At 39.4% G+C, this 27825-nt stretch overlaps 1 protein-coding gene across 1 annotated transcript in view; it reads left to right on the plus strand.

Moving 5' to 3' along the window:
* SAR1B (secretion associated Ras related GTPase 1B) overlaps window positions 1-25048 on the plus strand; it is a 42304-nt gene extending 17256 nt beyond the window's left edge. The window contains exons 2-7 of the mRNA XM_042448716.1: window positions 6217-6292; window positions 11337-11456; window positions 13827-13892; window positions 15817-15920; window positions 19650-19781; window positions 23254-25048. Of these exons, the coding sequence (XP_042304650.1) occupies window positions 6235-6292; window positions 11337-11456; window positions 13827-13892; window positions 15817-15920; window positions 19650-19781; window positions 23254-23370 (597 nt within the window). The 5' untranslated portion in view covers window positions 6217-6234 and the 3' untranslated portion in view covers window positions 23371-25048. The remainder of the gene's footprint in view (window positions 1-6216; window positions 6293-11336; window positions 11457-13826; window positions 13893-15816; window positions 15921-19649; window positions 19782-23253) is intronic.
* Window positions 25049-27825: the final 2777 nt, after the last annotated feature.

The raw sequence follows: 27825 nt of genomic DNA on the forward strand, positions 1-27825 counted from the left end.
GAGCATGTTTGAAGTCCGAAGGGAAGGAGCCTGTAGAGAGAGAGAGATTGAAGATATGGAGAAGCAAGGGCAGAAAGGAGGGAGCTATAGAGATTAGAAGACGAGTAGGAATAGGATCAAGAGGACAGGTAGCAGGTTTGGAAGAGTTCAGAAGTGTAGAGAGTTCATCCAAAGAGGCAGGAGGAAGCATGGAAAATTTGTTAGGTGAGGGCGATAGAAGATTAAGAGCAGAAGAAGAATCAGGGGGACTATCTCAGAACGAATAGTGGAAATCTTAGAGATGAAATAATTAGCAAAGTCATTATGAGAGAATGATGAAGAGACAGGAGGAGAGGGAGGAATATGGATGGATGGTCCTCTGCTTAATCTGTTAAAATATATTTCTAATTTGTATTGAAAATGTTCAGATGTGTCAATGGTTAACTAAGGTTTAAAATGGTTCCTGTTGCAGGCCAGAAAGTCTAGGCCTGGAAGAACAAGTCTTCAAGGACATTTGCTGAGACATAATATAAACAAATGTATTATTGTTATGCTCTTGTGTAGTATGGTGACTTCATGATAAAGAGGTGTGTCCACTTGGTGGGAAAGTTGATCTTATGTGAGAACAAAGACTGATGTCACATTCGAGCTTCTAGCATGGACTCTGAAAGAGAATAGATGTATAGTAGCTTGCTGTGCATTGTGTAAATAGCAACGAAGTTAATAAACCCTCATTTGAGTGAAAATCAGTGTGGAAGTTACTTTGATATTGAGTAGCTGAGAAGACTGCATCTGTTCCAGTTAGTACCAGTTCAGAACCACCGGTAACAAGAAACATCAACCATCCCAAAGATCTTTTTCTCTAACATAATCCCCTCTCCCACACCAGATACTGCATAGCTGGGGATGATGAAACAGAAGAAAGTTGAAGTTTGTGGAAAGTGAGAGGAGAGCTGGGGCATAGTTGTGTCTGTGTTGCACTTTACATCTCACCTCTTGATGAAGAATTTCTGCCTTAGTTTCTGTACTGGGCATTGAAGCAGGACAGTGCACTTGACCCTCTTTGCCAGCCTGATTGCAAGCTGTGATTGGTTCCTTTTAATCAGTGACTGTTGGGCAAGTGTTTAATATCAAGGCTGCCTTAAGATTCTCTGTACCTTGAATCACAGCTAGAACCGTCACTCTTTTTAGAGCATTGTTACAGTGGTAGTAGTGGTGGTGGTGGTGGTGGTGATGATGATGATGATAAAACAAGAGTGCAGCACCTGTGGGCCTTCAGATTTTGAAGTCTCATCAGCCATAGCCAGCAGGGCATGGACGGTGGAAACTAGTCCAGCGGCGTCTGGAATGGGTTGGCAAAGTATGGTTCTCCAGACATTGTTTGACTGTAACTTCCAGCACCACAAGCCAGCATAGGCAGTCATGAGGAATGGTGAGAGCGTTAGTCTGTCAACATATGGAGAGACATTCCTGATTTAGAAGGTCAAAGGTTCCTCACCCTTGTTAGGAAAGAAGAAACTAGAAATCCAATTATATAAATTGCAAAAAGCAAACATGGATTTTGCAATTTTATATAAGGGACACCATTTTACTGTGCCATTGTATTTAATGGGACTTCAGCATCCACAGATTTTGTTATCCATAGGAGGCCCTGGAACCAAATCCCATCAGGTACCAATGTCCCTCTGTATTTCTCCCACTTAACAATGGAAATACACACATTGGAATTAGGATTGGATCATTGTACTTTTTTCTGCTGAGCATCTTATCAGCTATTTCCCCCTTCCATAGTGTAAATTCTACATATTAAATATTCTGCTTTCCTATCTGTTTATCTGTCCGTTTGGCTATCTATCTCCAGAGCTTTCTTGTTTTGTTCATGGAGCCTGCTTAACCTAGAAGGATCCCTCTAGCTCAGTATGACAAAGTTATTTTCACTGCTGAAATCTGAGCACTTATTTTGCATCCTGCTCTGTGTGCTGATTTGTATGTTACTTGAGTAGGTAGGTTTGCTTAAGCCTCCTGCAAGCTTTTCCTGGTTGGTATTTTGTTCAGGCAATAAATAAATCAGATGACGTGTATATACTGCTGTGTTTGCTTGTTCTTGACCTTTGCTCTTCATATGAGTAAGTGACAGTTTTTACGGGAGGTGTTGTGTAACATAGAGTTCATGCAATGACTGTGTTTTGTCCTTAACATGTGTTCTTTCAGCTGATCTCCAATCAATTTTGCAGTTTGTTATAGACTTTTATAATCTGATCCTATACAGACTTATTCCCAAATCAGTGGGATTTACTTCTGAATAGATAGTCTTTCTGTGAAAGGGAGGCCAAAGTTAACAGCACTGATTGTAATTCTTTTAACACCTGAAGAGTCTTCACTTTTTGATCAATGAGTAATAGTCTCTGAAGTATGGAGCTTGTTTTCTGCTGCTCCAATGGCTGGAACATAAGCCAAAGGATTCCAGAAAAGAGATTCCACCTATTAGGAATAACTTGTTTACTGTTCAACCTCAGAATAGATAACCTGGGGAAAGGAGGTGAACTCCCCTCCTTGGGAGGGCTTTAAACAAAAATTGGATGGGCATCTTTCAGGAGTGCTGTAGTTGTGTATTCCTGCATGGCAGGGGGTTGGATGATGACCATTGAAGTTCCTTCCAGCTCTAAGATTTTATGACATGTAGAAAAAGAAACATTTTCTGCCTTGGTTATAGATAAGGTACATTTTGAGCTGTAGGTTGTGTTTCATTGGTGAGCGCTGCCCTTGCTGCTTTGTGGGATGAAATGTCATTCTAGGCTGGAGACACTTGCCAGATTGCAGATTATGGTGATGATGGTGATAATGATGATGATAATTTGCTTTCAGATAAACAGGAAGGTAAACATTGTAAATAGGTCCTTCTTTGTTGTTTTTGTTCAAGCTGTCAGTGAATTCAGATTATTAATATTTATGAGACAACTGGGATCACAGTATGCTTGTAGCTAATAACTTATGTAGACTTATATGCAAGTTTGTGTTGGCTTAAAACTGGAGTAACCTGCCAGAGACAGTCCAAGAGGCTGAAGGGGTATCTATCTGCTGCCAGCTTAAGTCTGAGCAACACATTCTGGAGGATGCAAGACAGCTGCTAAAAACCGTCTCTGTATGATCCATTCCAACTTCTTCCCTGCTTCTTTGTAAATAGTTTGTCAGCTGCTTATCCACATCACCCAGTTTCGCACCACTATCTGCCATTGGCTGGTGTGAAGAGGGGAGAGGGGCAGTGCACAACACAGTGACATCATGCCATGGTTAAATAAATAAATAAAGTGGCACAGCTCATTATGGGGCAAGCAGACAGGGAGAGGTCAACTGAGGGAGACTATTCTTGGCAGCTACTTGGTATCTGCTGTAATACCCTTTGACTCCAGGTACCACAACATTTATGGCATTGCCAGGAGTAAAACTTTGTGACAAATTCCTTTGCAAATTAATTTTTTTGGAAATGAAAGCACCACACAAGTGCAAACTATATTCAAAACACACTTCTGATATCCCTCTGTTCTAGTTAAAGCCTTGAAAGAGACTCAGTGGGTTCAAGAGACTTTCACAAGACAAAACAATCAAAAGCAGCTGTCATTCCTATCAAATGCCACCACGCTGAGAGTTGTAGTCCTCAAAAGAGAAAATAAGGGTTTGTGTTGCTGACATACCATTTGTAATACTCACATCAGAAAGCTATTGATTATCTCTGTGTTGCAATATCATATTATGTGGTGTAGTAGTTTGAGAGTTGGACTACAATTGGAGGCTAGGATCTGAATCCCTGCTTAGCCATGGAATCTCATAACATCACCTTGAGCAAGTGACATTCTCTCAGACTCAGAAGGCAAAGACAACCCCCCACCCCATCCCAAACAAATCTTTCAAGAAAACTCTTATGGTCTTAGAGTTGCCATAAGTTGGAAGTGACTTGAAGACACCCAACCACCACTGCTACTAGGTAATAAAAGTGTTTCAGGTTTCTCTTATCCAGCTTTTAAAATAAAGGTTACAGTCCACAAATATGAAACTGTTAGAGCTGTTGGAGACTATTAGAGGCTATAATTTTATGAGAGCTATGAGGTCTTAGCAACACCTGCCCACCTTCTAGGAAGTTACAAGACTTTGAATTGGTATCCTTCACCTAGGAAGCAAACCCATCCACTCAGTCTTCATCTAAACCTGTAACCAGCAACTCCTGTATCTTCTAAGTAGATTAGAGAGGAAAAAATGACCACTAGTTATTCCGAAGAGCCACCAGAATGGTGGAGCTACAGCTTTCTTCCAAGCATACACAACTTGTAGCCAGAACAGGAGGCCTCCTCACCCCACCTTAGTCAGACCAAGGGGCACATTTTTGTACAAGCAGGCCACAAATGCAAATAAAAGATTTTAACTAGCTGCAGATAGGTTTTATCTTAAATGGAAGTAGGATAGTGCAGTGGTAAGGTAATGGAACCTTTCAGGATTGGTCTTGAGTCCTTGATTTATTGCATTTTTCATAGATATATATGTTACTGGTGATAGCAAGCTAGTTTGATTCTCCTAGCAGCAGCTATTTATTTATTTATTTATTTTGGTGCTGTTATGACATTTATTTATTTATTTTGGTGCTGTTATGACAAGAATTGGCAGTGTCCTGTTTTGGGGATCTGTTCATTCTCCTCTTCGTGCTGATGAATGTGGCTTGTCCAGTGTGTCTTGGCAACTGTTTTGCCCTTGGTGCCGGAGTGTTTCAGGAAGGAAGGGAAGAAGCTGTGCTCTGGTCTTCCTCCTGTGCAGGCCAAGGGATAAAAATCTTTGTCCTATAGGGTTCCTAGTGTGTAACAAATAAAACCTGCTCCTCCAAAGGAGAGATATTATCAGTTTGCTTGAAGGATGTTCCCTTTACAGGAGGCCATGTGAGATGTAATTAGATAGCAATACATCGAGTATGTTGTTTAGTTACTAAATAGTACTGTAGTTGTAATAAATTTTCTTGATGAATACATTTGGCATGCAAATAGGCTTTGTGAGGTAGATGGGAAGTTTTCATTGAATACAACTATTTACTCCTCCTCTGCTTCAAAGCTACTTTTTGAAATTGTCCTCTCGTTTGAGGAGAGGACATCTTGCTATGTACCTACTTTCAGCCAGTCACAGATTGTATAGTCATAGTGATGACATTGCACTTCGTAATCAGTTAAAGTTACCAGTAGCTATTTGGCAATAACCTTGTTTTGACGTCACACTAAGTGGAAGGTAAGAAGAGGAAATGTGTTGGCTCTTGGCTAATTGACATTTAACATTTTGGTACCTTTTCAAACCCAATGCAAATATTGTCGCATCTTTGAGACCAATTGAAAGGTAGACGTTGGTAGCATGAGCTTTTGTAGACTTGAGTCTACTTCTTCAGATACAAGATGTCCCCATGTATCTGAGGAAATAAGCTCAAGTCTATGGAAGCCCATGTTACCAACATTTTTCTTTCAGTTAGTCTCAAAGGTGCTGCAAGATCCATTTGCATACCAATTTTCAAAACTAACATAGCTATGTTTTTCAGACCCTAGTAGGAGATCACCCTAGAGGGTTTTTTTCCAGGTGATCTGAAATGTTAATGACTTCCCCCATGCTACTTTTGAAAGCTATGTGGTGTAACCTTGCCAATTTATTTTAATATATCTTATATCTTTTATATCTTATATGAAGCTGAAGGCAATTATATTGATAGGAAATGGAGGTTTCCCACCAAAAATGAACTTTGTCATATCATTCTGGCAATTTTTGCTTGCCTTGTGAACGTGTGCATTCTTGGTTCTCAAATTATGTTATTATCACAAGTAGATGGTGTGCATGAGCAGACATCTCACCCACCTCAATACGAGACATACCATCAGAAGTGCAGGCAGCAAGTTTTCACAGTATCTTGTTTGATGTGTGATGGGACCTTCTATCCTAGAAATATCTCTTTAAACCCCGAAGGACATGGACTACTAGTTGTATGGTATTTTAGGAAGTGACTATTACTTTTTATGTAGTAGAAAACTGTTTCCTTCCTCTAGCATAGTGTTTTAAGATTCCAATCAATAATGTTGATTTGATTTCACAACAGAATGACTAAGCAGATGCACTTCGCTGTGTATTGGTTATTTTCTTTTCCTTATCAACTCTGTTTGATATTTCAGTGGTGTTTAAATGCCATTTGATTTATGTAATTTTCTTTTCTTTATTCCCCAGAACCTGCAAGATTTGGAAATGTCCTTTATATTTGATTGGATCTATAGTGGCTTCAGTAGTGTACTGCAGTTTCTAGGTAAGGGGCCTGCATTCCACACAGATGCTGTCCCTCCCATTCATCTGTCTCTTGTATGCCTCTTCTCTTGTTCCAGTTAACAAGCTTTAATTCTGTTTGTACACATTGTCTAATATCTCAATCCTATATTCCGAGGTTCCAGCTTTGTCTCTTTCTGATCAACTAAGGAGGGAGGATGTACATTTATGCCCAATATAAGCATACCTGAGCCCAGCCTACGTACTCCAGATGCACCAGATCCTGTCTGATCTTGGAAGCAAAGGAGGACCAGGCCTGTTTAGTACTTGGATGTGAGATTGCCAACAAATACTAGGTATTTCAGAAGAAGGGGAAAACACCTCTGAGTATTCAGTGCCTTAAAAAACCTTATGAAATTCATGGGATCGCCATAAGTTGGCAGGTGACTTGAAGGCACACACACACACACACACCCATCATTGCTCCTAGTTAATGGTTTCTCCATTATAGTCTATCTTGTGGTTCTGTCAACTGCTTTCAGTGTTTCAAAAATAAATTTTGTTTCACGGTTCACCTGAGTTTATACAATCAAAATGGCCATCTTGCATAATGATCAACTGTTCTTCTAAGGCCTTGTTGACATATTTCATTTTCAGAATTCCCTAGAAGACAACTTTACTGTAACTATTCAATCCTAAAAAGGCTGCCCCCTCCCAAATTGCCTGCCAAAGGCCTCTGCAGCTTACATTGTCTAGTTTAGAAGCAATAAGGGCATCTTTGTATCAAAGCAGTAGCTTAGAAGTAGCCAGCTTTGTCCTGCACCTATATTCAAGCCAATGGTGCTTGAGTATATGTGAAACTCCATTTTCGCAAGGGGACCAGAACGGATCCCCCGCAAGAAAGGGGGGTGACTGTATATGTCTAGTATACATTCTAATAGTTTAAAAAACATTCATACACAAAAAACCTGACATCTCAGTGTTTGGTTTAGTTAGTGTAACAGGACAAGCTTTGAAGGTTGCTTAAAATGCAGGGGCATGAGTACTGACCAGTGAATGAAATATTTCTAAAACTGTTTCTATGTACAATTAAAAGTGCTGGTGCTAACCATTAAGTTCCTAAACTGCGAGTGGGCCCTACATATGTTTTTGGACTACAATTCCTGTTAACCCCAGCCAGGATAACCAATTATGAGGGCTAATGGGAGTTGCATTTGGAGGAATATAGGCCTGTTACAGACTGCCAAAATAAAGCTGCTTCGGGTCTCTTTGGAGGTATGCTATTTAAATGATGCATGGGTCTTAAGTCCGGAGGTCATGCCAAAGCCACACTCCATTCCTAAGCACTGGAGTGCAGTTTTGGTGCAGCTTCTGGATTCTTAGGGTGCATGCATCATTTAAACAGCATACCTCCAAAGAGACCCGAAGCAGCTTTATTTTGGCAGTCTGTAACAGGCCATAGTTGCTCTTCCCCTAGAAGATTTTGGAGCTACATACCTGAAAAACCTGCTACTGCACTGTATTATTTGCCTTGAAGACAGACCTCCAAATCCTAAAACCACCTGAGGCAAATGTGGGCAAACTGCCATCCATGTACTATATTCAGCCCCAAGGGCCATTTTTATTGCTCCCAGGGTCCCCCAGGTTATGTGTCAAAAATATGTTGAAAGAATGCCCACAAAAGCCATCTGGGGGGTATGGAGAGCATTTCCACCATGTTTGGAGACCTAGCAGACCTCACGAGGGGTGCTAAACAAAAATTTTACAAAAACCTTTTGCTCCTTTATGTCATCTAGAGGGCATAGGGAGCATTTCCACCACATTTTGGGTCCACCCTGGGCCAATGTAGGCCAAAGAGAGACCTTTTTTTATAAATGGGAAGTAACTTCTGATCACTTCCAGTTGTAAAAAAAGACCTCTCCTGTGCCTAAAATGGTCCAGGAAGCCCCCAAAATATGGTGAAAATGCCCTGTGGTCTGCTCAAGGGCATTTGGGGGCAAAAAAGTGTTGTTCTTTTTTTGTGGGACTGGGTGCAGTTGGAGTGTGTGGTCCTCCAAGGTCTTCTGAGGCACAAATGCAGCCCCCAACCCTTCCACAGTTCCCCACGCCTGATCTAAGGGAAGTAGTGACTCAAGATGGGACCTTCACCAGTATAAACAGTTGGCATCTTTGGAGAGCTATCAGACCCCCAACACCCGGCCAGGACCTACTCTTGATGTTTGCATAAATATTAAGCCGTTTAAAGCTAGGCATGGCAGTATGAATAGCTCTGTCTTGAGGCAATGATGTCTTGAGTATTGTGTTCCTGACACAGAGGATTCATTCTCATATATGGCTTTCTATTGCTTTTCATTTCATACTGAATATGCCTAGAATACATATGTACACAACATGGTGTAGTGGGAGCCAGTGTGGTGCAGTGGTCTGAGTGCAGGACTATGAATCTGGAGACCAGGGCTTGAATCCCTATTCAGCCATGTAATCCCACTGGGTGACCTTGGGCAAGTCACAGTCTCTCAGCCTTAGAGGAAGGCAAAAGTAAACCTCCTTTGAACAAATCTTGCCAAGAAAATCCTGTGATAGGGTTGTTTATGATTGCCATAACTCTGAAAGGACTTGAAAGCACACAATAATAACAATGTATGAAAATAGCGTACATGGTTCCTCATCACACAGAGATGCTCCATGTATGGAAAACTTCATTTGTGAAGTCGGGTCCATCTTCTGATGTCAGCAACTCTGTTCACCTTCCTATTTTTTTTTCATAAGCTACTTTCAGGATTGTTTAACTTGGATTCCAAACCACACATTCGTTTCCCCTGTTGTCTGTGTGAACAGACCTTGCTCAGTAGTTTAGCATTCACATCCAGTTCATGGATGATGAATATGATGATATATTTATTTCTTACCTGCCTCCCCTCATGGATTGAGGCAGGCGACAACAACAATTAACAAACAACAGCATTAGTTAAAACACATTGGTTAAGCACACATCAATTTAAAAGGACAAATAATATGTGCTCATATTAAAACAATCCACATCTAAAAGTTGTCATTTAAAATTCACAATTTAAAAATCATCTGGATAAGCCTGCCAGAAATTACCAGAATAATGTCATGATTTCTATCAGATAGGAATATAGGAAGCCACCTTGCACAAGGAAGGTCATACTTTTTCTCTGTTTAGCTCAGAAATGCAGTATTGTGTTTCCCATCAGCCTCAGCTGACCCAGCCAGTGCTGAGGTAGTATCTGGAAGGCCATAGATTCTTCACCTTTGGTCTAATACAATATTATCTACTCTGTCTGGCAGCAAGTCTCCAAGGTGTGAAGAAGGAAGTGTTCATTTTGCCACTCCTTGTTCTTTTTAACTGGTGATCACAGTGACTGAACCAGAACCTTTACTTGCAAAACATATGCCTTACTGGTCAGCTTTGTTCCCACCCCAAATGTGGTAGTATTAAGCTTAAATATAATTGTTAGTGCTAGTTAGACCAGAATCACTGAAGCAATGGGATTGACATAAGTGTTGACAATCAGCAGTTGAGTCAGTGAATCTTTTCTAGTTTGGATTTGCAAATGAATTGAGGCTTTCAATCAGGGACAGGAATCTTGCAGCCGTCCAGATGCTGTTGGACTGCATGAAAAATGCTGGGAGTTACAGTCCAATTACATATGGAAGCCACATGATTCCCACCCCTGCCTTAGATGAAATCTCTTGAATAGAATAGAATAGAATAGTTTGTTTACGGTCTTTTACCAAAATATCTCAGTGTTATATATACTAATAAATCTAAAAAAGATCAAATTAAAACACAAATATACATATAAACAAGAAGCATTACACACTGACATAAGAGAGGGGATCCTTGAACAACTCACTCTTTTAAGCACAATTCTGATCCTTAATAATTTGTTTGTGTGTAGCAATGGCAACAGCACAAAATTGGGCCATATTCTCAGTAATTTGTGGCTCTACATTCTTGAGCAATAGTGTGAAATAGTAATTAGCTGTTTGACCTGGACATTTTTGTAAGATTGGATGAATTAAAGAGGAACGCACACCTTGATAAGAAGGACAGTACAATACAATATGCTGGAGTGATTCCACTGAGGTGTCAGAGCAAGTGCATGTCCGATTCTCATAAGGGATTTTCTAACATTTCCTTCCAATACAGCTGAGGGAAGAACATTAAAGCGAGCTGCAGTAAAGGCTGCCCTAAATTTGGGTACTATTAGCTTGGTCAAATTAACTGGCCTAGCAAAGGACATTTCCAAACTTCCTAAAACTGGCATGTTCCTGATTTTACCCCTGTGATTCTGAAGTTCTATATCCCAGATATGTTGTCTAAAGGCTGATTTTGCCTTTTCAAAGCCCATTTGTATCAGGATAGTTGATGAAAATCCACATTTACTCAAGATGCTGTTTATCATCAGCTTCCAGGAAGAATAATAATTATCCAGTAGAACCAAAGGAGCCAACCCACATGGGACAAGCATGAGTTCAAGCCAAAAATTAATTATCATAACCCAAGCTTGTGCTTTGATAGTAATCAAACCCGCCTCAAGGCACATTACTGTATACTATATGGTACTGAGAATATGCTTCTTAAAAATTTAGTCTATATTGTCTTGAACAATACTATAGGTACAAATTTGAGCTCCATATAATAAAACTGAAATAATTTTTGCTTCAAAAACTTGTATAGTGGCTGGTATATAGCACCCTCCTTTGGTGTAAAAGAAACTCTGCAGTGCTGTCATATTCCTCTTGTTATTATGATATTGTGTACTTTATGTTTTAGCAGATCCACCTGATTTATAATGATTGTGTGTGGCAGCATGTCCAGAAAACCTCAGCTTTCTGTCTTTATTTGAAGGAATTCTGTTCCAGAGTATACTCATCTAAAAGGCATGCATGGCTGTAATAGCATGTATTGTGTTGTGTTATCATGTCATGATATAGCAATGGGTAGATTCCTTCCTAAACATTTGCTGGAGTAGAAAATCTCAACTTCATTCCTACCATTTGAATATTATACTTTGGGAATTAGTCCTTATTCTCCAAACCGGTTTATTCTTTTTCAGGTCTGTACAAGAAAACTGGTAAACTAGTATTTCTTGGATTAGATAATGCTGGAAAAACCACCCTCCTGCATATGCTTAAAGATGACAGATTGGGACAACATGTCCCCACACTACATCCAAGTAAGTCAATGTTCCCTGCTGTAAAGCTAGAATGTGCTTCATTAATCTTTATGTCACATAATACGTTGTGGAAAAGGATATGAGTAGGAAATACAACAGTGCTTCTCATTCTGTGGGAGGGGCTCCCTTAATAAGATCCTGAGCCACACAGGCTGAGTATGCCTAAGTCCAAAACACACTGCAGAAATAAACCAGTTTGATACCACTTTAACTGCCCTGGCTCAGTGCTAGGGAATTCTGGGAACTTTAGTTTATTGTGGCATTGGAGTTCTCTGATAGAGAAGGCTAGATGTCTAACAAAATACAGTTTCCAGAATTTCCTAGCATTGAGTCAGGGCAGTTAAAGTGGCCTCGAACTGGATTATTTCTGCAGTATGTTTTGGGCCCTAGTTGCTAGTGTTTCTACCTTCTGCCCCCCCCCCCCCCAATTCTTACACAGCTGGGAGCAGAGCAGGATGAACTCAGGCTGGATTTTGCCACATCCCAGGCCTAGAGTTATTGTGAGGAAGGCAATATAGCCATACATGGTACTAGTAAGTACATTTTTGACAAGCACTAGTTTCGATGGATTGGCTTCATTCCTGTTCAGTTTTGTATTTTACAAGTATGTTGAAAATGCTGAGATGATTGCTGCAGTTCATACAATCTGTCTAGTTTTCGTTGGCCACCGTCTCCACAGTACAAGTCATGGGAAGGTTTCAGGGTCAAAATCATTGATTTTGATATGACCCGTGGATAAATTGAAGTTAAAACTTAGAGGGCCATAAAGGATGGAAAGGGGAAAATACCACTTCCATCCCTCCTCCTCTTTCTCTGGACCTCTCCTGACCACCTAGCACTGATTCCCAGGTGCTGGAGGAGAGGTTTTAACATCGGATTGAGAAGGGAAGCAAGTGGTGTTAAATGAGATGGAAGTTTTTTCCATGGGAAGAGGGGTCTTGCAAATCAGACTGGAGAAGGAGGCAAGTAGTGTTAAATGAGGTGTTTTTCCATGGGAAGAAAAGGCTTGTAAATCGGAATGGGGAGGGAAGCAAGTGGTGTTAAGTGGGGAGTTTCTTCCATGAGAAGAGGAGCCTTGCAGATCGGACTGGGAAAATCTCTCTCTCTCTCTCTCTCTCTCTCTCTCTCTCACACACACACACACACAGAAAAACATGTGCCTTGAGGCACCAAGAGTGGGGCATCAGGCTTACTTGTTTTAGGAATTTTCTAAGCAGTACTAGTTATTGATCCATATATAAGTTGACCCAGGATTTTAGGGTCAATTTTGGAGTGTAAATTTCTTGATTTATAATCGAGTATATACAGTATGTGGAGCATCTTATAACTCAGATTGTGGATTTTCTCTATATCACTGAAAACTAGTTTTTGGCAACATGTTTGTTTCTTTAAACTACTGATCCTCCTAGCAAACCATGGCTGATTAGCAAATGGCAAGATGTTATTCTACCAGTGCATCTATTTAACCCCCCCAACACACACACACACACACACACCTTTCTGACTTCATTGACATTTTAAGTGAATGTTGGGTCAAACCAAGTCTCACATGAGTTTTATGGGACATATTTCTAATTAAGTGAGTATAGCAGAATGGCCTTAAACACACCAAAATCCCTAGATTGCAACAGATTTTCTCTCAGGTGATCATAATTCACAGGGCACATAAACCACAACAATCTCATCCCAGATTATTAGTTCTATGGGAGTATTACTGCAATACTTCCAGGCTTATTTAAGAAGTTTAACTGATTTCAACAGAATTTACTTTTTAGAAATACTGCTTTATATTGGGGTGATATTTCAGTTCTAGACACTCTGGCAAAATGATGAAATTGATTCTGTAATAAATCATGAATATTTGTCATGGCTATAGTTATTTGTACTCAGATTTCTAAGATAATGTTACTTTTGATAAATTTTCTACTAAAAGAATGGGGAGAAAAAAATAAGTGTTGGTTTACTATGCAATATGAAATATGGACTATTCAAATTGTTTTGGCAATATATGGTAATATTAGATCTCTATAGCTCACCATAAGATAAAGTGGGGTGAAGAATTTAATATTGTTGAAAGGAAAACATTGAATTGTTGTCACAAATCGGGTCTAGAAGAAAGTTCAGGAAGTCATTTTTGTCTCATGCTTTCTCTGTTTTTGTTTTGGTCTTTCTATGAAGATTTTTGTTGCTGTTATATGCTGTTTGAGTGGTGAATTGTGACTTGTGACTTTTTACTTGTCCTGGTTTTGAATTGTGTTTTGTACTGTTATGTTTTAATGAACAAATGCATTTTTTTAAAAAAAGAAATCTAAAGTAATGTTGTGCTGCAAGATCTGTATTTTTTTAAATCTGATTTTTCTGCTTTTGCAGCTTCAGAAGAGCTGACAATTGCTGGCATGACTTTCACTACTTTTGATCTAGGTGGACATGCCCAAGGTAAGAAGTGTCAACATGCTAAGGCTTGTTTTGTTTGTATTTTCACAATAAAATGCATTAAATTATCATTTTATTCTTTCTTTTCCACATATCAAAAGTGAACATATTGCAAGTGGGATGTATTTTTCTAGTTTAATTTTTTTTTTCTAACATCATTGTAATTTGACAGAAATCTCTTGTCTCAAACTCCAAATCAGTTCTTTTGCATTACATGAAATGGACACGTTCATGTTCAGTTACAGGATTCTAAGCCACTGTATTAGCAGTTGATAGGACAAACAATGTAACTTAATATTTATTTATTTATTTATTTTGATTATTTATACCCCACTCTTCAGCCACAAAGGTTCTCAGAGTGGCTTACATTTTTTTTTTAAAATTAGACAGTTCCCTGCCCTCAGGTTTACAATCTAATAAAACATGACACAGAAGGAGAAGGGAATAGTGGTGGAGAAGGGGTCAAGTTCAATTGGTTCATCTCTCCCTCTGGGGCCATGGTACTGGAGGGAGGGCTCTTCATCTTACTTTGGGCCAGGCCTGATGGAGCTAGCCTGCCTCTCTCCCTCTGAAGCTGGATGATGGTGGATGGGCTGGAGAGAGGGCTCTTCAACCTACTTGGGCTAGGTCAAACTATTACATCACTATGTTATAACAAGTCCAAGAATATTGTAGCACTTCATTTTCGGTTTTTGAGTATTTATTATGTAGCCTTAACTCAGTTTCTGATTTGTGAACAAGACATTAAAGTTATATTGTATTTCAAAATCAGGTTAAATGTAAGTAAATGTGGATTTATAGTACCGTATATACTCTACTATAAGTTGACTTCATGTATAAGTTAAGGGCAAGTTTTGGAGCCAACATTATACATGTTGATATGACCCATGGATTAGTCAAGGGTATAACTTAGAGGCATGCAACAAAGGATCTAAAGGATGAAGGAAAGGAAAACAATGCCAAAGAATTTACAAAATTCCAGCATGCATAACTATTTGTGCTCACTCTAAAGGTTGGATGGATGAGAGAGCAGATGAAGACAATGCTTCCAGGACAGATTACACACTTCACTTTCACTAGGGGATACTTCCTTTTTAAAATAAGAGTTAAAGTACAGCACTTAGATAGATCCGCGGATAAGTCAATTCAATTTTTTGGGGGTCAATATTTTTCCTAAAATTTCTAGATTTGCATATGAATATATGCAGTATTTTATGCACATTTAGATTTCCTCCACTCTTGAACACTACTAGAGAAAACTGATCCTTCAGTATTGGTTTTGAAGCTATATTCTTCAGTTTGGGTACTTGGAGTCTAAATCCAATTCAGTGCTGGAAGAGTGAAAATTCCAGTAGTACAGTTATTGTGGATTACACCATTGTGCAGCACCTTGTACAATCTCTTTTGCAGCAAAAATCGTATGTGGTATACCCTTGCACTACGAAAATCACTTGCACATTGTATACAAAGACATTGCACACTGTATACAAAGACATATTCAGTGGATTAAAGATGGCATCTAGAATATGTTAAATGTTGATAGTGTATTGACAGCAATTTAACTTTGGGGAGTATATATTTGTAATGGTGACTGTTTGTTAGATTTTGAAATTCTACCTCTAAATTTAATCATTATATTTGAAAAGCTACATGCCTTGGATCTGTTAATGTCATGTGCTATAACACCATCTTAGAAATGGATTATGGGATATTAAAGTTGTTTCTCACAGGAACAATAATGTTGTTTTCAGTTATAGAGCTAGCACTTCAAGGCTCAGAACCAAAGGAAGTGAGTTTTTTCGTCTTTTTGTTGTGCCCTTTTAAAAGTTTCTGTTATTTAATGAGATGTATCAGTTATTATGAACAGAGCCATATGAGTAACAAATAATTTCCTCTTGCAGTTTCTTTATAACTCTCTTTTTATTAGCTCGCAGAGTTTGGAAAAACTACCTGCCTGCCATCAATGGCATTGTTTTCCTGGTGGATTGTGCAGACCATGAAAGATTGGCTGAATCTAAGCAAGAGCTGGATGTAAGTTTGCAATGTTCTTGTAGTTTTTAACATAAAAATGCTAGAGATTGTGATGAGTATGAGAAAGAAGGGAGGGCCTTATCTTGCAGCATTCTTGGACAGCAAGGGACGGAATTAAATATTGTATCTCCCCCTCCATGGAGCCCTTGTCACTCACACTTGAACCAGTTGTATCCTCAGATACAACATTTCTTACCATATTGGTGAATATACTCAATCAATTCATGATGGTAAATGGATGTACACATCTTGGGCTCGTATCATGCCAATGTGTCATTATCAGGATGATGTTGGTTGACCTGCTTATTCTTAAGCACAGTAGTAACTGGTTTGTCATAATAGACCAGCTGTTTGTGTATACTGATGCTGCATTACAAGAAGAATCCTCAAAGAGCAGGTTATACATTCCCATGAATACTGTGATTTCCCTTTCTGAACCTCTTGTGTCATTCAGGTGTCATTGTCTTTGTCCTAGGCTGCAACCATGTTGGTTGGAATAATTGTGCTAGCATACATGGTGACCATTATTATTATTATTATTATTATTATTATTATTATTATTATTATTAACCTTTATTTATAAAGCGCTGTAAATTTACATAGCACTGTATATACAATATTTTTAATTAGACAGTTCCCTGCCCTCAGGCTTACAATCTAAAAAGACACGACACAAAGGGAGAAGGGAGTGGTGGTGGGGAAGGGGACGGGGTCCAGCAGTCTTCTCTACCTCCGAGGCCTGGACCAAGAGAGATGGACTGGAGGCAGTGTTATTCCATCATTACCACCAAGAGAGTTTTGGTCCCTGAGACAGTTCACTCTGGCTCCCAGACCTTGATAGCTCAGGTACATTGTGATTGCAAAGTAGTCATTTTATGTTCTGACTGTTGCTAGCCTAACATTCAAACAAGTAGATTTTGTTGAATGTCCAGTCTTAATAATCTAATTGTCACTGTCAGGACCTTTTCCATTTAATTTTCCCCTACCCTCACTGTCTACAGTTCCTTCATATACGTTTATGTGTCTTAAATTTTGGATTGCACAACAGGCATCTGAGGAAGTTGTCTATATTCTACAAAAGCTCAAGCCATAATAAATATATTAGACTCTGAGATGTCACATAACTGTTTGTTGTTAGAGAAATTATTCCTATAAATTTCCAATGAATTATGTTAGGAGTAGATTAAAGAAAAGAACACAAAAACCTTATGGACATCTACAATAACACCCCAAATCCACAAAACAGTGATATCTTTACTGGGCCAACCAGAATGCACCATATACACGTTGCAAGATTTTGAAACACCACTGCCTTATTCATCAAGCAAAGGTGTTAAAAATCATACAGGAGAAAGAAATGGTCAGTTTATGAACTGCAGTGATACTGACCCAAAATAGAGAAAAATATACAGTGGGCCCTCGGTATCTGCAGGGGATCTGTTCTGGATCTCCCTGCAGATATCAAAATCTGTGGATGCTAAAGTTCAATTTTCTTCAGTGGTGGTGCGGTCATGCAGCCGCACCACCATTGGAGACAATGGGACTTTACCTTCCTATCCACCCTTCCTAAAGCCTGCCTTGCTGCTCTCACCATGGCAGGGGGCTGCCTCTTCTTCCTCCTGCTCCTTTCCTCCCTTGCTCCCACCACCTCTGCACTTCCTCCTCTTCTTTTTTTCCTCCTCCTCTCCCCCTGGCCTTCCTTCCACCTCCTCTTCCTCCTCCTCTACTCACTCACCCTGCCACTGCTTCTTTTCCTCCTATTCCTCCCTTCCTCCTCCTTCCCCCTGCCTCCACCGCTACAGCTCTTCCCCTACTTTCCTCCTCCTCCTCATCTTCCCTGCTGCCTCCTCCTTTTTCCTCCTCTTACCCCTCTGTAACCACTGCCACCCCTCTTTCTCTTTCTTCCTCCTCCTCTATCGCCCTCAGCCCACGGGCTTGCCATCCACAGATGGCAAGTCCATGGTTAAGGAGGGCCCCCTGTACTTTCGCAGTAGTGAAGGAGAAACTGACAGGTTCTGATGACCCACCTTTCCATGGTGATGGAATTGCATGTTTCTGTGAGGCAGCAGGCTTTGCTGCTGGCAGCAGTGTTGCTGGTAGGCTCTCTCATGTCAGACAGTCTTTTGCTGAGGAGCCAGACTAAATGGGCCAAACAGCTTCTGGGCAGCAGCAGTAGTGGGGGAATAACACTGGCAGAGGATCTCTCAGAGACAGTGGCAGGGGCACTCTATCTAGTACTTCTTAGTACTGTGCATGAATACCCTATGATGAGAGAATCCAAAATGAAATAAGATAATGTCAGAAGATGTCACTCCCAGGTCAAAAGGCACTCAAGAAGCTACTGTGGTACAGTAGAGGATAATTACGAGTAGTGCTGTGGCTAATGACACAGCTGGACTCAAGCTGAAAGAACATTAAGCTGTTGACATACTCAGAGGTGAAAGAAAAGTTCAGAGCTGTGCAACACATATTATTGGAACATGCAATGTGAAAAGCTTGATTCAAGAAAAGCTAAACATAGGCTGGTTACACATCGGCAGTTGGGACGTCCGCAGGACGTCCCATTTTAAAAAAGGGGCGTCTCTTCTAGACGCCCCTGAGTCTAATACGGACTGTGTCCTTCTACATGGCCGGCGCCATATTGACGTATCGGACGCTGAGCGTCTGAACGTCGCGCAGCGCTAATGACGTCACGAATGCGCCCTTGGCGCTTCACGACGTCATCAGTGCGCCACGGAAAGAAGCTCCATTTTGGAGCTCCTTTTTTGCTCTGCGCGGGAGCTGCGCGGTATGGCTGCTGCGGCTCCCGCGCGGAGCAAGCGGCAGCGGCGGCAGACCGCCTCAAAGCGGCGGTCTAGAACCCGCCATAGTGAAACAAAAAATAGAACATATATGAAGTCGAAGGCTTTTATGGCCAGCAGCCATAGTTTTTTGTGGGTTTTTTGGGGCTATGTAGCCATGTTCTAGAAGAGTTTGTTGCTGACGTTTCGCCAGCATCTCTGGCTGGCATCATATAGAACATATACATTGCAATACTTGGAGTGAGCAAGCTAAAGTGGACAGGAGCACATTTTGAGTCAGGTAATTACTGAGTGGTTTACTCAGGAAATAAAAATCTAAAGAAATGGAATGGCATAAACAGTGAGGAGAGATGTAGCAAAGCAGTAAAAGGATATAATGCAAACTCTGAGCAGGTCATATCAATAAGATATGAAAGTTCAATGGGTACACATCTCCTGCTGGCAGAGTTTTCACTGGTTATAGGCTAGTGTTAGGGGCACTGGATCCAAGACCATTTATCTCTGTGAGGCTTCCAGGACTAGGCCTGTAATAGCATGGAGCTGATTGTAGGTATCTTTCCGGCTGCTAAAACCAACAAGACAGGAGCTTTAAAAAATTTCTATGAAGAAGAAAGGTAAGATTACCTGCTTTGACCAGCTGTGAGCTGGCAGAACTTTGGAAGGAGCAGATGTAATGATCTGGTACTTCATACCCTCCTCCCTTAAGATTGTTTTGCCTGTAGACCTTCTTATAGACCTTATTCAGTGCTTTAGGTTAATCGTATCCTGTTTCATCCTTTTTTAATTTCTTATGGTGTAACTTAATTTGATGTGGCTAATGATGTACTACACAAAGGAGATATATTATTCTGTAAATATGCTGATATAAATTTCTTTCTATGCATTTCTTACATAGAGAATTTTATTGTCTGCCCTCCTTTTTTCATAGGCACTAATGACAGATGAAACTATTGCTAATGTGCCTATCCTAATTCTTGGTAACAAGATTGACAGACCAGAAGCCATCAGTGAAGAAAGGTTACGAGAGATGTTTGGCTTGTACGGGCAGACAACAGGAAAGGTATTAATGCTTTTATTGCTATTATCCCGACTGTTTAATTTCAGTGTATATTTGCTCAACTTCTTAAAATGTTCTGAGGACTGTTTATTTCAAGTTTATATAATTATGCAACAGTTCTATATTTTTGTGATGTTTTAGTTCACAGGATTAAAATTCATTTATATTTTAGATGGCCTTTACAATGTCTGATAAGATTCCTTTTTAAAATAATGCAAGGACATTTAAATTTTCAGAGATCAGTACTCAGAGCAGAACCAAGGCACTTATGATAAACTCTACTTTTAGTAGAATACAAAATGAAAAACAACAACAACAACCCAGTCTTAGTAGAAATGGGCCATTATTCTGCTCTGGAAGTCTGATATGTTAGTAGATGAAAAATGTTCTTAATTCCACTTGTAATGAACTCAGGGGTTTAAATTAAAAACCTATTTTATTTGACTTCTTTTATTTAAATGCAACCAGGCTTTGCCAATTGCAGTAGCCATCCTATTTCAGAATAGCACAGCGGTTCTGAACCTATGGGTTGCAACCGCTTTGGGGGTCATAGAACCCTTTCACAGGGGTCACCTATGACCATCGGAAAACACATATTTCCATCAGAAAGCACAAATAATTTTATAGTTGGGGGTCACCACAACATGAGGAACTTATTAAAGGGTCACGAAATTAGGAAGGTTGAGAACCATTGGAATAGCAGAATAGATTCGTTCAGTGTTACTTGTACTTGTACAGCTGTCTGCCATGCTTGCCGAGAGCACATGGACTTCCAATCCACACATCTGAAACCTAGTTTTTCTCTTCCTCTACTTTTATATAAACAAACAAACAAATAAATAAATCACTCCCTCTTCTCACAGTTCTTAAGTGTTAAAGAAGTAGCATTATTGTAAGGACTTCTCCCCCACCTCTAAACCTTTAAAAGCTATTTTAAATTGAATAATATAAATTTACAACCAGAGGTGCAAGTGCGGTTCAGAAAAGGAAGAGGCACTAGGTACCATATTGCAAACATATGATGATTAATAGGGTGAACCAAGGAGCTTTTATCCCACCCCAAATGTAGTGGTAGTATTAGACTTGGATGTAATTGCTAGTGCCAACTAGACTGGACTCATTGTAGCAGTGGGCGTGACATAAGTGTTAACAGTTTCAGAATAAAATCAGCATGTGCTTTACAGACTACAGCAAAGCCTTTGACTGCAAAGATCATGAAAGCTATGGAACACTCTTAAAGACTTGGGAGTGCCACTATGTTTGATAGTCCTGATGAGAAATCTGTACTTAGAACAAGAGGCTACTGGTAGAACAGAATATGGAGACACAGCATGGTTTCCAGTTGGCAAAGGGGTTAGACAAGGATGTATTCTATCACCCTATCTGTTCAGCCTCTATGCAGAAAATAACATATGAAGAGCAGGCTTAGAAGAAATAGAAGTGAAGATAGGAGGAAGGAACATCAATAATCTAAGATATGCTGATGACACCATATTACTGGCGGAAAAATAAAGACCACGGAGAATCTACATAAATTCAACCTAGATAATGATGAAAATGAAATAGTTAAAGATTACCTATAACTATTTCATTGTCAAAGATTACCTATAGCTTGGATCAAACATTGAACAGAACAGAGACCAGGGTTCAAATGCCTTTCAGCCACAAAAACTCACACAAATTGTACTCTCTAAGAAGAGGAAAGGCACTGGCAAATGCCATTTGAATACATCAAGAAAATTCTGTAATAGAGTTGCTTTAAGTTGGAGTTGACTTGAAGGCACATCACACAACAAGAAAAATAGAGTTTATATTCTACACTTCAAGTTAAGTACCTGTTCCAAAGAGGGCTTGTAAAATAAGGAGGAAAAAAGTACTAACACAAAGAACAACAAAAAACATGTTGCTGTTGTTGTAGTTGTAGTTATAACAGTCTAGTTATATGGCAGAAAACTCAAAGCTGCCTTGAGTGCTTCCTGATGGCGAGTGCCATCAGTGTTCATGTGTTTATTCCCTAATTAATGGATATTTTTTGTCAAAGAAAAAAAGGACAGAGAAAACAGGGAGCAAACATGGGAGGATTACAAATGGAAATACTGTTGTATGGACCTCTAATAAAATTCTTTTGAGGCAGGCCAATTACACAATTGAAATCTTGTTATGGAAGTACCATTCTTAAACCAATGCGGAAACAGATTTATTTATTTATTTATGTCCAGTGCTTGAACAATAGTTACAAGAGCTGATGAGATGTTGAAGAGTGTATTGTTTTGTTGTTGATGGCAGGGCCTCAGGGTGGGAGGATATGCAAAGAGGATTAGTGTCTGTCAACAACTATCAGGTCAAAATGCATAGGGAAGCCATTGAAATCCATAAATATCTGGATAATTTCAACCGGAAAGAAGAAATCCTTAAAGTGAACAAAGTTTGGCTAACAGTTCTGAAAAATAGCAAAATGAGGAGTCAGCAAATGAGAAACCACCCAGGGTCAGGGTCTTTCCCAGCAGATAATGATCACCAATTAGCAGACAATAATCCTCTTTGCATATCCTCCCACTCTAAGGCCCTGCCATCAACAACAGAATAATACACAGATTACCATGGAATTCCTCCATACCCAGGGTCACACAGTATATACCGTATATATCCAGCTCTCTTCTAGGCCAATATTCTCTGAAAATGCCAGCCACAGATGCTGGCGAAACATCAAGAATAAACTCTTCTAGAACATGGCCACATAGCTTGAAAAACCCACAAAAAATCTATGGATGCTGGCCATGAAAGCCTTCGATTTCGTAGTTACAAGAGTGTCATGCAGGCCTCCCTGATGAGCCAAGGTGCCACCATTGAAAAGTTCTGTAAGGCTACCACTCAACATGGATCAGACTGTGTGGTCACCTTAAGAGAGAGGTGTTTATCTCTGTGGATAGTAACTTTGATGCGGGAAAAGGTGGTCCAGCAGGAGACTGGATTCTAAGCCATATAAACCTTTAATCATTAAGACCAGCACTTTGAATTGAACTAGAAACTTACTACGAGCCAGTGAAACGGTTTCAAAAAGGCATGAAATAAGGGCTTTGCCAGCTCTCTGTTATATGTCTAATTGCTGTGTTCTGGACTAGCTGAAATTTCTCAACTATCTTCAGTAACAGTCCTGCATAAAGTCCTTTGTTTCATCCAGCCAAAAAGTTAGCAGGGAATGGATAACATGAGCCAGACTATCTCTGTCCAGGAGGGGCTACAATGACTACTTAGGCCTCAGCTGCTAGATGCTTTATACACCAAGGCAAATGAGCCCCAAGCAACAAACAAATTGGAATATTAACCTAATTCTTTGTAGAAAGTACTGTCCCATCTAGAGTTAGCAAACATTACTTCTCTTGGTAGATAGACCACCCACCAATAGCACCTCTATCTTGATGGAACTGAGTTTTAATATACTAATCCTCATCCTTATTCTTTCTTTTTTTTTCAGGGGAATGTCCCTGTGAAGGAATTGAACACCCGACCTCTAGAAGTCTTTATGTGCAGTGTGTTAAAGAGGCAAGGCTATGGTGAAGGATTTCGTTGGATGGCGCAATACATCGATTAATGCCTAAATCACATTAGCTCATACCTTCCCAAACCTGTTCTTTATTTGATCACTCATTGTACATAACTTGAACTCAATAGATTTTGGTTAAAAAAAGTGTATTTTTTTTATTATTGTATCAGTTGTTTTAAATTTTAAGTGTAAAGACTGAAAGCAGATTTTAAGCCAGTTTGTCAATTTGGATCTTGTAACACTAGTCTCTAGTCCTATAAAACAACTTTCTTTTGAGATTTATAGGTTGTCTGTTGTCTGTAGTCCTTTTTAAAAAAAAAAAACTTTCCAGCACAGTATGTGTTTTGAATGCACTTTTTAACAGCCCAGCCCTACAGACTTGTTGGTCATATTTAATGCTCATCATGTTAAATTTTTATGTACTTTTTTCAAAACTGGTTTTATAAATGTAGAGTGTATATCTGCCTCTCAGAGAATAGTAATGAATCAGCTTATGGATAATTGCATGATGCCTTACAGATTTCAATAATACACTTTCTTATGCAACGTCATGCAATAAAACTAAATCCCATTTCTTGGCATCTTTAATGGGAAATATTTCATTTTAATGTGTCTTAACCTAGTAAAGATGTTTCAAGATGTGAATATGTGGGGCAGCTTGTGGAAATGCAGTATAATTTCAGTGTACTGTAGACTTCATTTTTATTATTTATCTGATTACTTTTATGCTCGCAGTGAATCAAATTAACATTAACCATGTTTGCTGAATCTTAACATTCACTCATGGTAGTTCACATTATAAAGTCAGAGATGCCATGGTGTCTATGTGCAGTGTGTCCCATAGTTCAGTGGATGCTTTAATGCAGTAATGGGGAGAACACAGGAAGAGGAGAAAGCTTTGCATACCCCTTCAGCATTCAGAGGTCCACAAGACATCGGCTTTGGGTCCTCTTTGGCTGGTGAAATGTTCCTCTAAGCCAGTGCTTCTCAATTATTTTCTGTCATGCCCCCCCCCCTAGGAAGAAGAAAACATTTCGCGTCCCCCGCGCGACTGTGAATAGTATCATTTGTCTATAAAATTGTTATAAGTACACCTCTGCATAACAGAGCCTCGCGCCCCCCTTTACAGAGCCTCCGCCCCCCCTGGGGGGCCCGACCCACTATTTGAGAAAGGCTGCTCTAAGCAGATGTCATTCCCTTTGAATGGTTCATTGCAAAACAATGCAAAGAAATAACTACCTTCCAAAAATACTCATTCACTGCGCAAGTTAATGAAGTGATAGTAGTTGTGCAGAGAAAGTTAACTCATTCAACCATTTTTCTTCAGTATTACCATGAGTTGTTTCAATACCATTTTAGTAAATAATTTAAAGACTTCAGTTCTAACATTAATTTCAGCAGAGTAGGTTCAGGTATAATTTGGTATCACTATATCTCCTTAAGCACAGGGCAGCTTCTTTGGAGACTGTTTTATAGCTCAGCTTCCTTTTCTGAATGCCCTGGTTTGCTGAAATGCCAGCTGAGTTTTATGTGTAGGATTAAGCGTGAGAAGAGGTGAGGTCTGATGTAGTGCAATGTCATGTAATGCCTTGGATGAAAGGGTGCTTATTTTTGAGGCATGGGATGGGATTGTGATAATATCAAGATTATTGAGTATAGTTTTCCAGGTATGTGCATCCATCTGTCCTTTCAAAAGCAGAGAATAAATAAGAGGGTTGATCAGGTGTTTCTTTTGACTTTTTGGCTAATATTATACTATAAATGTTTACATTTTCTTGTTCCCCTTTCAAAACCTCTGAATTGTACTGTTTGAGGGTTCTAAAACTGAAGGTTCCCTCAGCTTTAATATTAGGTTAGAGCTTCTATGATTCTTGGGAAAGGAAATTATGATAATTTAAACTGCCTTGTTTATGTTGCCCATAATCTGTATTCTGCATACTGGAGATATTATTCAGGATCAAAGTGAGCGTTCTAGTTTTTTTTTAATTTAGTGAGTTTCAGAATCTACAGACATTTTTTTTTCATGGGATCTTCAAAAGGCTGTCACTGGAATCAAATGATCTTTGAGAATAACAGGTGGCTGAACACTTGTTGCAGGAGAATTTGAAATAATGGTTCATCACTGCTAAGACATGTGTTTAAAAATTTCCTCACTTGATTGTAACTTTAAGTAGAACTCATTCAGTATGTAACATCCCCTTGCCAAAGAGAGGTACAATAATTATTTCATTTGTTGGACTTGAATTACCTTGGTAGAGTTCTAGTATTGGATTATTATGATCAATTTGGGCCTTTAAATTTGTTCAGTTCATTGTTCATATTCCTCCAGGTTTTTTGGCTTCAAAGACAGTCTTTTACTAAATGAAAGCATCATGTGGACAGTCACAAGATCTGTATTAGATATATGTTCAAAGGAGCAAGAGCAGTTTACTTCTCATTATCAGTGTTTCAATCTCTTTTGGACCATAGTGAATCATTTTCCAATTTAAGTTTAATATCTATCATAAATAGGTTTTGTTCTTCATTGGCTATCACCAGTGGTTGTCCTTGCATATTAAATCAATCAGTTTGGATTCTGCTGAAGCAAGTAGTCTAGCATTTTTTCTTTGTGGATACGGAGTTATGAAAATATACTACCTGTGTTTCACATTAAGTTAGAGACAGCATGCTCAATCTTGTGTTCCTGGTTCTCAGGATAGTCCTCTGGGTCTTTTGGTCTTCAATTCCCAGAAGCCCCAGCCAGATTGGCCAGTGTTCTAGGACTCAGGGATCTGAAGCCCAAAACACATGGAGAACCAAAGTTTGAGAATTACTTTGTTAGTTGATCCACTAAGCCTTAATTTAGATTTAAGTGAATGATCACATGATATTTCAAGTATCGTAACCAAATAGAACAGCCTGAGGTTGTCAGCCCATGACCTCAAATGACAGCACTAATATTTTTAAGAAAGCTGTTTTGTGTTTCCTAGTTTAAGTGCTGCTTTGTGCCAGATGTTTCCTGTACAGCTTCATGGAGGAAATTGGCTACATGTCACATGAGGAGAACTCACATACATCCACAGTTGGCAGCATTGTGGTCTGTTGTATGAGGTTTGATAATAAGTGCACCCATGTTATTATATTCAGTGGGGCTCAAGCATACACATTATTCGCCTTACGTGGCCGGGGGGGGGGGGTCCGGAACAGATCCCCCACGTAAGTCAAGGGTCCAATGTAATATGGCAAACCTCATCAGAATTTATATTTCCCACATAAAAATGATTTCTGTATGGAGGTTTCATGTGACATCCCTTTTTTTCTTTCATCCTTTGGGGTATTTAGAGTCTACTCTGTCAAGGTGACTTTGTAGTATTTATACCAAAATAAATTAAATGCATTCTCTTCTTACAAAAGTTCAAAATTGTTTCTGTATGACATAGGTGGAACTGCCTGGGTGATACAATATGTTATTCATTAGGGGTGAATTGCTAAAGGATTTTCATTAAAAAACAAAACAAAACACAACAGTACCTAAGACAGTGGTGAAAAAATTAAAATTCACTAATAAAATATTCTTATGGAGTATACCTAACTTAATGTCTTCTACAAGAACTGTAGATTTTCTGTGTTTGCCAGGGCTGGTTGCTAAGACAAAGGCATGTTCTTTCTGCGGTTACTTTACTTGTGTGTATATGTGCCTTCAAGTTGATTGTCGACATACAGTGACCTCAAGAATTTCAAAGGGTTTTTTCAGGCAAGGAATACTCAAAAGTGTTATGAGGGATCTTGTCAAAGACATTACAAAAATCAGGATAATCTACATCCACAGCATTTCCTTCATCTACTAAGCTTGTGATTCTGTGGGAAAAACAGAGAGTCTAGCATGACTTTGTTTTTGAGAAATCCATTCTGGCCTTTAGTAATCATAACCTTCCTTTCTAAGTGCATACTTGCTGTTTAACTCCCTTCTCTTTAGCATTCCTGACCATGGGATCACCCCCAGTATTTCTTTCTCTAAGTTTACTAAAATCAGCTTTCCTAAAGTCTAGAATGTGTGTCTGACTATGCCTGGCTTCTCCTTTCCATAGTATAACAAACTCCAGGAGTACATAATCACTCCCACTTAAGGATCCTACCACTTGCACTCCATTAACTAGGTCATCCCTGTTTTTCAAATTCAGCACCCAAATATTCATTTAAAATTGGCACAATATTGGAAAATGTGTTTTTATCACAGGCCTGTGCTACTGGTGGTATTAGAGGTGTACATCAACATTATTGCAAAATGTAGTGTCAAGTATTTGTCAGTAAAGGAGACCTCTTTCTCGATTTATATTTACTTGTCTAACATTATCACGCTGTTATTTCAACACCTTTTCCATCTGTCCTTAGCTGACTGAAGATGCTCACATTACTTTTCAGATTGGGAAATACTAATTGGCTAATGAGCATACTATCAGCAAGACAGACCATGGCAGGCCATCAAAGAGGTAAATGATCTATATCTGTGCTGTGTCTAGAAAT

Source organism: Sceloporus undulatus, chromosome 2 (assembly GCF_019175285.1).
Source record: "Sceloporus undulatus isolate JIND9_A2432 ecotype Alabama chromosome 2, SceUnd_v1.1, whole genome shotgun sequence".
In the NCBI taxonomy this organism is placed as follows: Eukaryota; Metazoa; Chordata; class Lepidosauria; order Squamata; family Phrynosomatidae; genus Sceloporus; species Sceloporus undulatus.